Here is a 13,446-nt window from a genome sequence, read left to right as displayed (position 1 = left end):
AATTGCAGACTCCGAAAAGTGTGCCGACCGCGCGAATTACTCCGTGAAACAGCTCCCTATCGGTTCTCTTGTTTTGCCTCGAGACGATCGATTTTCTTGGGCTACTTTTAGAACCGCGCACAGGCCCCCTTCGAGATCCCCGATTCTCCCGTTGAATATTCGACGAATGTATTCCCAGTAAATTACCCAAGGGAACAGGAAGAAGAGAAAGAAATATAAAAATGCGACAAACGTCGCAGATTGATCTGTGCGCGGAGCCAAATGGCAAACACGCGTCGTAAATAAGAGACCGATCGCGGAATTTCATTCGAGGCTCGTCTCGTTCGCTTTTTCTCGTCGTGGGTCGCTTCGATATTTCGCGTCCGATAGAATGCATTACATTCACGCGTTTCGAATTTATCGCTGCTCTGGCAAAAATGCCTATAAATCCCGAAGAGAATTTTCAATAGCCCCCCTTATTTTTAGCGCGTTCGCCAAAGCCCGTGGTCGTCTCGAACCGTATCGGTTTCCCGTGGACGTCTCGAATCGTATCGGTTTCCCGCGGCCGAGCCGAGCCGAATCGTCGATCTCTGCGCGGCTGGATGGAAGCGGCTCGAGCCTTCCAGACAGTCTGGATTTACTGGGTCCATGGAATACGAGGTTTTAACATTTAAAATTTAAATGGCTACAGCTTTTTCTCGGACATTACGGACAGGCAAACGGGATATCTTGCATCCAACATGGAATAAATAGACATCCCCGTGGCTGTTTTCGAGTAACCGGTCTTCATTCGATATTCTCCGTAGCACGGTTAAATTTCCAGCATACGATTCTCTTTCATTCCGGTCAAAGTTTACGTAAAAATGACAAAGCACGTGACGAGGAAACACGATGTGTGGATATATGTCTGCGTCTTTTTCTTTTTTCGTCATTCTTGCTTGGCTTTCTCGAACGTCGCTACGAGGCTCGCGTATATTAGCGAGCAAACAATTCGATCGATGGGTGGCTACGTAATTCAATATAGTTCAAGGACTCTGGTGCAACGATGCGCCCTTGGGTGTTCGTTAAACCACTGATCGATGGAGGACGTAAAGATTCGTTGTTAGCTGTAACAATGTTGCGACGCGAGCATCTTCGACGAAACTGTGTATCGGCTACGGGAATACTCGGTTTCAAAGAGACTTAATAAGGGCAGGATATTGAGACGTGGAGAGGCTGATACCGAATACTGACGATTTAGGGGCGATAACGAATACAGATAGGCAATAAGATAGGCTACGATAGGATATATACTGTCAAGGATAGCAATATCATACTCTAAAGTAAATTCTCTATTGTTTGAAAGAGGACCGACAATGGAGAAACTCTTAAAGACGTAGAGAAAACTAGATCTCATTGTCGAGTGAAAACAATTTCGAAAATAAATCTTGAGACTCGCGTAAAAAAGGAAGAAATACATTTTTACGCTAAGACAAGATCTTTTATTGATATTTGCTAGATAAATTTGTTTCTTGTTAGAATAAAATTAAAGTAAAAAATTTATCCAGAGAATGGAAGAATTAATTTTTACGCTATCCTGGTAGATATCATTTGTTGTTGTTAGAGTAAAATTATTTGAAGAAATGCAAAGAAATTATCCTTCCTATGAAGAAAACGTCGCGTATTCAAATATAATTGTAAAAGGGTTCCAGATAATAAAATAAAGCAAAGCGTGTAGAACGGCGAGGTTGATATTTTTCGTTGAAAATTCGTTTCCACCGATGTCTGTCGTGTTTGCATTTTTTCCATCTGTCTCTTGTTTTTTTTTTTTTTCTTTTTTTAAACACGTTCTCATGGGCGATTGGCTTGGAAGGGTAAGCCATACCAACGCATTTCAATTAACCTGATACCACGTACGTTCGTTGCGTTTTGCAACGTGTACGCCGACCCGTCATTGTGAAATATGTGTCCCATATGGGACGTTCACTGGCTATAGGGTTTTAAAAACATCCCAGAAATGGAAATGAAGATATATCGAAGCAGCGCACGATGCCGCTGGCAGAGCCGTTGTTTACGAGTCAACTTTATCGCGAAAATGCCTGCCCTCGTGTTTCTCTCCCTTGGCCAACCTTCCCGACTCTTATTTTTCACTTCGTTCCCTCAAACTTTTCCAACAACCACCGTCTTCCACAATTCTAATGAAATTCTTACGTCCTCTTCGTAAAATCACTCGATGCTCAGACTTCAACTTACACATCTGCGATAATACTCGAACAATTTCGTTCATTTCGATATTTGGATACTAAATATACGTATATATTAAATTATTACCTCCGCGTTAAACTGTCAAAGTTTGAATCGAATCTCGCGAATTTCTCCGCGAAGTTTACCCCGTAAACCGTAACGTGGAACGAGAATGATATCGAGAAACGCGTAGAAAGAATATTTGATGTTTCCGGAAAGTTTTAGCTGGGGCAATTTTTAGGCGTAAAAAGAGAAAGAATCGGTTAGATCTTATGTTTGTAAGAGGACAGGGCTAACAATCGAGCCGTTCAATCAATAGGTTCTTTCTCTTTGAAAGCTACTATTCCGGCCATAAAAGACATGGAAATTCGATCAACGTTTCAGCATCGCGTCCAGAGTATCAACGAAGCTCTAAAGAGATAACCAAGCACACGTATCGAGAAACGATGATCCTGGTGGTCCTCTAATCGAGAGTAATTACCACTTTCAGCGATCCATCCGACGTAGCGATACCACTCAATACCCATGACATTCCACACTCACAGTAAAAAAAATTATTCACGAAATGAAACGAAAAAAAAAAAGAAAAAGCCAAAAAAAAGTATACCATACATACATACGTATTTAGATACTGTAACGAGAATGATAAGAATAATAACTTAACGATCAGTGAACAAAAAAAAAAGCCATAGTCACCCCATCGTGTAACTTGTCCGCGGCCGGAAACGGCCGACTCAGTCTGACTAACCTTCGATTTCAGGTCCTCCTGTCGAGGTGGGCGTCACCATGTACGTCTTGAGTATCAGCTCGCTATCCGAAGTGAAAATGGTACTATACCTCTAGGTCTTACTCAGTCATTAACGCTGAAAATCGATTACTAATCATTTCGATCGTTCGATTAAAACATCCCCCACCCCATTTGCCCGAGCAACCACTTCTCTTTTTAGTGCCCGTGTATTTGAAACGACGATTGCCGTCAATCGTTACAGCCACGATCTTTCATGTACATATACCGACACACGATGCACAGATACACGAAACGAATAAACAGCCACGTATATGAATACGAACACACCGCCACAGAATAAAAGGAATTGCTCTTTGAAACGTAACACGAAACAACGGACATACGAATGCACACTCGCAAACACTTACATTGGATGCATGCACGCGCACAGGAATGCATAGATTCTCCCTGAAACTCTCCGTCTTTCGTTTCCTTGTCGCTGGCATAACGTTCACCAAAAGGTTCGACCATACTCTCTGCTCACATCTTTCTTTTACGTGTTCGTGCAACCTGGAAATACCTCGATGATTCGAAACGGCCCGGAATATTCCTGCGAATATCGAAAGACGAAGATCGAGCCGCGCTTCGAAGTTTTAAATACAATTTTCCGGATTGGTTCTCCGATTGGAAATCGCCCTATCGTGCAATAACGTCGTAGCCGTGATCGATCAAGCTGCGAGACGTGCAAGAGATAATCGATTAATTGCAGTCCGACCAGAGGAAATTCGTAGGTTTAATCTGGTTCTATCGCAGAGAGAAAAGGAGGAGTCGAGTCCCCGAGGTCTCGAATAGGGCGAACCATCCGTCGCCCATTCGTTCGCTCAACCGCTCGCTCGTTCGTACGTGTCGAAGGCCGATTGGCGCTCTGTCGATGAAATTAGTTCGGTTGCCGTGCACAGAACCGCATCGCCTCGAGCTGTGTGCTCCTTTGATCTACTCTACGTTTCGTGAGAACGCCTGGAACCGCCGCGACAATCGTGTAACACGATTACGATCAGACGATCGCTGTTCAAGCGCGTCTTCCAACCGGCTCGATGTCCAATTCCTTGACACGATGCACCGAAACGCCAATCGACGCTAAGAAATTCTAATTACAAACGTCGAGGTCGTTTTGTTTAATTTGCATCGGCACGAAAGTTCTCCTTTGTACGATATATAGAACGATAGGTGAATCGATTTCTACGAAAAAATTAAAATTAACTTTCCGCTTCTTTTATCGAAATAAATATTTCTGCTTCCAAATAGGATTTTTTCTTGCATATTCTTTTTATTAAGTTTGCCAAGCAGAACCTGGCAGATAGTTGTTAAGCTTACGTTCGTCCTTTTTTTTAACCGTTATTTACTTTCCCGAATTTTTTCTATTTTTTTTTTTTTAATTCATTTGTTCCATACACCGAGACGCGTGTTGATTTTATCATACGGAGAAACTAAAATACATAACGGCAGAATTGTTGCGTTTTCCCCAGTTTGCAAACAATCGAGTATCATTCTCGTTCGTCCGGTTCGAATTGCAGTACCAAAGTAAACAAGGTACGATACAAATTTAACTAGCTTTTCATGTTTAAACAATCCAGCCATATTCTGATTTTTACGATTAATGCAAACAAGTACAACCCAAGCAGAATAATGTAGGCGATAAATAGAATCAAGTAGTACAGGTAAACGATTCGAGCTACGGCCATGGCTTACCACCGCAACTTCGTTAATGACGAGGCGAACCTAACCTTTCTTTATGGTCAAGAGGTGTGATCAGCTTGATACTATGCATTAAGTCAGCCTGGTTACCATAGTAGCGACTCGTGTTAATGTTAGAATAATTGTGCGCGTGCATGGAACACGCCGACACACGAAATACACGAAACACTCTCGTGGCAAGAAGTCACGAATAGAAACACGACAGAAACACCGAACCAAAAATGGACAAAGTACTATTTCGCGTGTGTGAAACGATGAAAGTGCTCGCAATCACCAAGTAGGCTACACTCAGAAAAAAATAAAAGGATCGAATTCGTAATCGTAGATAGAAGTCGGCTCGTGATACCTAGTAGTCTGGGACCGTGAATCGTAGTCCGGTTGGATGGTTTGTATCTGTATTACACGCATAGTTTCTAGAAGGCACAGAACGTTCTATCTTTTTTTTTCACTCTTCTCCTTCTCGTCGAATCTCTGGTGACCAATTTATCAATACTATACTGTTTTTTGCATACATATATACACATTCTAAACGGCCTGAATCGTTCTGATCTTACGTTTTTCCGAGTGTAGACCAAGTTATTACTCACTGTCTCCTGCTTGTTACTTTTTTAGCCTTTAAGCTATCTGAAGCGTGGTCTGCTCTTGTAAGGAAATGACAAAAAAAAAATACGAACGAACACTTTTGTTTCCTCTCTATGTAGAAGAATAGTATCTTGTTCAATTTTGGATATATATATATTATATATATATAAATATATTACATACGCACGAACCGTCCCGTTTAGACCATTTTTTAGACGCTAGCTGCTATGCCGCGGTTGCTAAGATGGGCTGCCCGCCTGCCACCACTTACAATTATTATTATTCTATATTTTATTCCACCCGATTAAACCCCTGTTGCCCCCTTTTGCCCCCAGCCGCCGCCGCCGCCGCCCGCCCGCCCACCCCCCGAAAACCCCGCCCATCACCACCGTTCACTATCACACTTTCTACCTTCACCCCCTGTGTCTGACACCGCACGTATCACACGTTCGTTCTCAAACACGAAAGACCCCGATTTTTCCACGTCTCGAACGACGTCCACACGTCCGTCCGATAGCTGATTTGTCAAAGCAAAAAATAAGTTAAGAGAAAAGACAAAAAGAATAAGAGGAAAGAGATGCAAAGAGATAATATATAGCTATTACAATTACACGCGACTAAGATTCGTCCGGGATCAACGATCGCAGTGACAATGACAGCGAATGTTTACGAGTATCGTTCGTTTCTTAACTCGAGGGTGAAAGACGAGTAAAAGAGACAGGAAGCGAAAGGAAAGAGACGAACGATAGAGTTATAACTGGAAAACAGTTAAATAACGAACTTTGAAGGTCTATAATGAGAAGGAATCGACATATCGCTCGGGGGGATGGACAGGTAAACGACAGGATTAAAACGATGGAGACAAAAAGAGAAAGAAAGAAAACAACCGGAGATAAAAACAGTACCGGATACGTTCAAGATATACGAAGTAGAGACACGCGTATAGCTGGCGCGATATAATTAGAGTGACTCGGTTAACAACACCGCAAAACAAGAAACGGAAAATGTATAAAAGGAAAGAGTAACGAGAATAAAACAAAAACAAAAAAAGAAAAGAGAAGTGACAAAAGAGTATAAAAGGAAATGAAAGAAACAAAAGACGATAGTCGAGCAAGGGTAAAGTCACCTTGCTTAAACACGTGACTGTGATGGGTGTGTATATATATATATAATAAGGATTATATATATATAACGAGTCAAGTGTGTGTGAATAATTCTTCTAGCTTGGAAAACAACGTGGCCGACGAGTGCTGTTGATTTGGTTCCGTGCAGGGTGCGAGCTCTCTTCGACTTGTACGCTTGCATTGTACCCCTAATTCGCGATTTTTTCGCGCTAACGTTTGTCCTAGAGCATTTAATATTATCGTATCTATAGTCAAATATCGTTCGAATCTTTGTAAATAATATTCAACGATTATTCTATTCTGTTCTAAAGGGAATGTCTCTACTTTGAGCATCAAACGAATCTGTTCTATTCGCTTTTTTCATCTTCCGTGAATCAGGGGTAACACACGAACTTAACCGTTATCTACGTACAATGTACCTGTCACATGTACGGTAACTTAGAAACTAGCGGATAATCAGAGCGACCAAGGCCGGATGGTTTTGTTGATTGCAGGTCCACCAGTGGAGGTTGGCGTCACCATGTATGTCCTCAGCATCAGCTCCGTGTCCGAAGTGTTGATGGTACAGTTTGCATTCTCAAACTCATACAGAACTCACATCGACAACCGTTCGTTCATTTCTTTCTGACCCTTCCTCTTCGTTCGTGCGTGTACCGACGCGTGTACCCCCTTTTCTTTCACACTGTTCATGGAAAACTCGACTATTCACCGTGAGAGCGATCGCGGCGAATTGAATCGTCGCACATACGATACGATCCATCGATCGTTCGTCCACGCAAACGATCAATCGGGGTCGATCGATCGTATCGAACCACGCGATACCAAACGCGTCGTCCGAACGAACCGGCTTTTCGAGCGCGTCGTTCATCCAACTATGCCGCTTGTTTCCGATTGTTTGTTTCACGATTATCCGATCCGCGTGTGTGTACGTGTGTACAAACGTTCTCGCGCAAATATCAATACGCTCGCGTTCCACGTGAAATTCAACGAAAGAACAACACGGGACAACGCGAGACGGATTAATAAATATTCGTCCGTGAATATTCATCGTTCGTTAGCATTGTTCGAATCCGGTCGCGAAATCTAAGTGTTCACCGATTGGGACCGATGTCGCGTAAAGTTCGTCGTATAGAATGAGATCGGTCGCGGCGCATATACACGTGTATCTATACGTCTCTGTTCGCGTACACAGAAGCGTAAACCGAAGTATTTCATACACGCATCGAAATCTCGAGGAATTCTCGACGGGTGACTGGAGAAACGTGCACCAAGAGACACATAGACATCGCGGCTCGCGATATTTATGTTGGCAGCAAGGGGCATATTGGCACGTACACGTACACATTTGCATACAGATGCATATACTGTCTACCACTCACACGAAACAGAGACACACATAGAGAAAAGGAGAGATACATACCATACATACATACGTATAAAAACATACGTACACACACTCACACACCCTACACGGATGGCCTACTAACCTACGTTTTTATAGCTCGTCACAGCTGTTTGGTTGGCTGAACTGTTACAAGGGAACCTTGCTACGTTCCACAGTCTTCGCAAGATATATTCTTGTCTACTTCGTTTATGGTTTATGGTTGACTCGTTTAATTCGATTTGCGATGTTCTTGTTGCATGGCCCTACCCGCAGTGCTCGAATCAGCGACGAGAGCTCGATCAGCAACGAAAACCAGCCGCGAACAATGGGAAACATATAGCACCCTCGGACAAAAAAGTCAGAAAAATACGTTCCACTATACACGCCAATCTGCTCTAACGCTTTTTACGGTTCTCTCGCGCAATATCGTTTTCTACCAATTCGTTTTATCGCTTAGAAAGGATTTACGAATCGAAGGGTAAAAGCAAACGAACGATATACTGCAGGTTATCCGTTCGAGTGGCAAAAAACGTCGCGTCCAATAAACATCCGCGACGTTATCAAAATTTTCGCGAATTTTTCCTCGTCTCTAAGCCGAGAGTTTAAGTACGATTGCTCTGAGCGAGGTTGAAAAGCGAACGAATCGCGATTCGAGCGCTGCAGGCCGCACATACGTTGAGGCACGCATATATACGCGTAGACTTACACGTATTTTTGCAATTTCTAGATGTATACGTATATAAGCGTGTATACAGCGTTACGTATGGTATATATATCTATATATATATTTTCTTTCTCAATATTTAAGATACGTACATAGCGTAATCATATAACGTATTGTGTATTGCGTATACTCCTGTAGTATTCAAAAGGTATCTGTTCCGGTGTCTGCAATCAGTTTCAAACTGGCACGAAACTGGATCCATTTGCGTCCGCCACAGTTTCAGGCTCCATACTTTTTTCCATCTTTATCGATCGATATCGAAGCTTCAATTTGTGGATTATATTTTTTGGCAGTTTTGTTTAGTCGTGACTTATGGACAAATGACAAATACTACGGAAAAGCGAAGAACAAAGTTTTGCAAGTTGCGGACCATATAATCTCCCGGTTTGTCCAACGAACTCATAAATCATCAAAAAGAGATCATCGACGCTCGATCGTGATCCAGAATGCGAGTTTGGAGCTGAATGTACGAGACTGGACCCCAGGTGTTGAGCCCTGTGCGGAAACCAAATCAAGTCGACACTGTCACCTGGGACGTGACTCGCGATTTTTATACCCGTTGGCGAGCCTTCACTGTATATTCCTCTTTGCCCGACCCTCTTTCCCCTTATCCGTCGGTTCTTCCGTTCTCGAGTCTTCCTTCGTACCAATTTAAGCAAGGAGTGCAGTCCATCGTCGGTGATCGTCTAATCGGAAACTTATCCCCTCTTCGGAAACTCGTCGAAGAACTACCAAAGTAGCCAATTTTCCTATCAATTTTCCCTCCTTTACATTTCTCACCCGTTGTAGGCGCATCAGTGAGAAATTTCGCGCCGAACGATGCTGCACGAAGGCTCCTTCTTTCCTCGCCCTTTACTCTCGTAGATTCTGGACATAGCGTTTGTCAGACGGACGTCTCGGGTACCACGACGGAGACACGCAAAGAGGAGCGGAAATAGTGGCAAAAGAGAGAGTCCGTGAAACAATCGAACGAGAAACACCATGTTCCTGAATTCCTGCTTCCTTCTGGCCAGCCGACGAACGCATAGAATATCAAAAAAAAAAAAATAAGAAAAGAGTATATAGCTTGTGCAACGTTGCGACTACGAATCGAGACTATACGAAATAATGTGTCTATAGATATCTATACATATATATATATTTCACATATATATATTTATATTATATTATGGATATAATACGACACCTATATTGAGCTGTATCATTGTCAGTGTGTGCAGTACGCTTCTGGTAGCTATGAATCACTATGATGCCGTACACATTCTAATTATTATTAATATTCAAGTATGTGTGTGCGTGCGCTTGTACAATCATACACGTGCACATGTTAATATCCACGCAGGTGTATCGCATCGAGATTATGTGCACGCGTACACACAGACTGGCCACTCGTCGAGGCGCAGAAAGCACAATGTGAAATACACGTTGAGCCAACCAGTGTTCTCGTACGAGCCTCTCTTGCCTTCCATCATTCGTCGCACACACTCTGCTGTTGCGTTTTTCCTTCGTTCTCTTCTTTTTTCCGTTCTTTTCTTCGTCTCTTTTCTTTTTTCTTCAATTTCGATTCGCTTGCAAGCTTCTGCTTTTGAAACTGCTTCTTTCTATGTATGTAACAGCATCGTTACATAGCCGCTAGTTGTTTCGTACTCCTCGTTCTTGTCCTTCTTTTCTATCTCGATGTTCGTAGGCAAACGCTTACCTGCGCTACTTGCCTGCCCGCGAACTCTCTTCTCTTGCCAAGGAAAAGTTGCGAAGTGTCCTTAGAAACACTCGACAAAGCGCGACCGACGTTCTTTGCATCGTTACGATGCTACTCGAAGAACGTGATTCCGAATTATATACCACTGTGCCAGTCGAGAAGGAAATATTTCTTGTAGACGTATCGCGGTCGGACAGGATCAACGAGGTCTTGAAGAATACGCGGAAGATACATTTCCCGCACACGTCGTTCGATAACTTTAGGAGGAACAGTTAAACGGTTCGAAGATTCGTAAAATCGATGGGTAACGAGCGTCAAAATGCATAATACGACAAATTAGACGTCCAGTGCGCATCACGACACGACTGCACTGCGCCTGGAGGAACGCCAAACGAAGCAAAGCTCGCTGCCATGACAACTTCCGCCCGAAGTGACATCAACACCACATTACAACGGAGTTACTTTCGAGCCCACTTTAATTAAACTTGCATTCACGGATTCGCGTTCGCATCAGAAACTACTTATGACCACTAGGTAGACAATACCCAATTAATATAACAACCAGCAACTTTGCGCGCGTTCAATCGCGAAAGACGCAATATCATCTGAAACTGAAGACTCGTTGAAAAGTAGACGATGTCAGATATCGAAACGTAGAATACGTTGTTGCCATCGAGCACCACTTCAAGGAGCCAATTTCCACGGAAATGAGAAAAACCTCGTGTATACAATTGCAAAAAGTTGTTTACATGTTAAACATTGCATACATATTGTTCATTGAAAATTTTCTCGTATTTACATCACGGTTCGCTGTTCCGTAAGATAATCTAATATCGATACGTTGTTCTATCGTTTGGAAAGTTACGATTTATATTTAATACGTTATAAATGATGACGATGACTATGTACTAAGTTTTAATTTTATATTGTATGCGTGCATAGTATTAGTTTAGAAAGTGAAAAAGGTGATTTAGTTCGTTGACTTGGTAAGTAAGTAAATAAGTAGGAAAAAGTAAAGCTTCCATGCTCGATAGACAGGGTCGTTCGACTAACATCAAACGAAACAGTACGGTGGAATGGACTTCTCTATTTATTCCATTTTTATTATTTTCGTCTCCCAACTCCATCCTTGAAGCGGTATCCAAGCATCGCAATAGCATAAATCCGCACATTTATCCGGCATAAAACTTTCCGCGCTTGAAAACGTCACAAAAATATCGCGGCAACGTATACAGCGTCGATGACGGCGGTAAGCGTCGCCTCGGGTTGAAATCTTTCCAACATAGCTAGAGTGAACGTCAGCCGTTATTGGAGCTGTAAAATGTCCAAGTTCGTTCCTAAAGTTTCCTGAATTTCTCTCTCTCTCTCTCTCTCTCTCTTCCTCTCTCTTCCTCTATCTATCTATCTATCTATATATCTCTCTATCTTTCTATCTATCTACCTATCTGCCTATCTACCTATCTATCTATCCTCTATCTCTCTCTTTCTCATTCTCTCCTCTCTTCCAACAAAATTTCACACCTATAACGGTTGCGAAAATTTCAGTGCAACGTTTGTAATAGTCGTAAACTTCTCGATAAAGTGTACAACGGGACAAGAGAACGCGAACCTACGAATTTATGGCGACAATTGTTATTTTATCGGTTGCACGATCCCGCAATTTTTTTCCTCTTCCTCTGTCACTGAACTCGTATCCTAAATCAAAACTTTCCCGACAATTTTTTCGTGCACGCATAAAAGTCGTTTTCACATCCTCACAAACGAACCAATTACGAAATAAAGTAGAATGGTGTCTACACGCGTGCATTGCACGCGTATAAACGCGTCGAGCGAAATAACGGAAACATCGCCTCGAACAAACTGGACTACATAATCGGAACACCGTGTTTATGCAACATGCGATTATGATCTCACGTGCAAAGTGTATGGCGCAAACGCACGTGAAAGATGTTTCATTCCACGCTCAATTGTGTACGGCATTTTTGGTGCGCTTCGGCAACTGACGATTTAACGAAGGAAAATTTTCGACACGAAAATAATTCAACATAAGTATTGATATACTGATCCAGAAGTTGATCAGAATTTCGTTGTATCCGTTACGAGTAAGAATCTAATCGATCTCAAGGATATATCATATTTCGAAGATGATCGTTATATTGGACCGAGTGTTGAAACAAAATGATAGAATTAATCAAATTTCACACTAAAGTTCCAACAACTTTCAGATCCTGCTGCATATCGTTGCTACTGTTATCAAGTTCGAAGTTCGATTAGACATAAGTATTTATAATTAGACTTAAGATTCTCTCTTCGCAAGTACGGAATAGGCAATGCATGTTGCTTCGATAGCGTTTCGTAGCATGCTTGCACGTACTAGTAGTGTTGCCCAAGTAATAATAGTCTATATATGGAATACATATAATCACCATATACACGGTCCATGCACCTTACCGCTTTCGCGTGTACACACGAATTACCCTCGCGTCGTGGAACTCCCCAACTGAGATCGACCACGTCGACAGAGATCGGATGCGAGTGAACCGTATACCGAGCGATACAGCTCGGCTTCAACCTGTATAATTTCCATTTCTATAGAATTATCTTATCGTCGAAACTTCGAAATAAGTGTCGAAATTTCAGGAACAGAGTACGACATGTAACCAGTAATTGACTGTTCACGCTCAAAGATCTCAAATTATTAAAAAAGACCTGCTATACAGTGGCGGACAAAAGAAAGTTTACAAAATAAGAAATATAAAAAGGCACCGTAATTTGTGCGTGTATACAAAATGAGTTCGTATTAATGAGAGCAACGAATAAATATAATATGTGGTGAAAGACGTTTAGCATAAGGTTTATTAAAATTCATAGTGCACTAATGTTAAACTTCCCTTTTGTCCGCCATTGTATTTAAATCGTTAAAATTAAAAACAGAAGCTTTTTGTTTCAGCAGATTCGCGTTTCTTGTGTTTTAAGAATCTCGGAATATTTGATTTTCAACAATCTTTATTCCTTCAAAATTCTAAAATCACTGGAAGACTTTTAACTTACTAAACGGGATGCAAATGTGATTTATAGCACGATCGATATACGCCTTACTTGTCTTTAATAAGTGAACTTTTAATAGCGTCTTCGTTAAATGGTGAAACTTTAACCGTGTTTAAATGTGTTCCCTTGTAATTACATCTCAATAATAATAGACTAATCGAGAAACTTTGATCTCGAATAATAAATCTAGCCATCGGAATC

At 41.8% G+C, this 13,446-nt stretch overlaps 1 protein-coding gene across 9 annotated transcripts in view; it reads left to right on the top strand.

Annotated features, from left to right (window-relative positions):
- Positions 1 to 13,446, top strand: part of LOC117209730 (gamma-aminobutyric acid receptor subunit beta) — an 86,471-nt gene that overhangs the window by 53,756 nt on the left and 19,269 nt on the right. For 5 of the 9 annotated variants that reach the window (XM_033452073.1, XM_033452067.1, XM_033452064.1 and 2 more), the window contains exon 3: positions 2,963 to 3,030. In XM_033452073.1, coding sequence (XP_033307964.1) covers positions 2,963 to 3,030 — 68 coding nt within the window. Of the gene's footprint in view, positions 1 to 2,962; positions 3,031 to 6,884; positions 6,953 to 13,446 lie in introns of all 9 variants that reach the window. The other 4 variants (XM_033452070.1, XM_033452068.1, XM_033452066.1 and 1 more) reach the window with 1 other exon arrangement.

The sequence above is a fragment of the Bombus bifarius genome, unplaced genomic scaffold (assembly GCF_011952205.1).
Source record: "Bombus bifarius isolate JDL3187 unplaced genomic scaffold, Bbif_JDL3187 scf7180000008193, whole genome shotgun sequence".
NCBI classification, from domain to species: Eukaryota; Metazoa; Arthropoda; class Insecta; order Hymenoptera; family Apidae; genus Bombus; species Bombus bifarius.
Note: the sequence above shows the minus strand (reverse complement) of the source record. Positions and strands in the feature narration are given on the sequence as shown.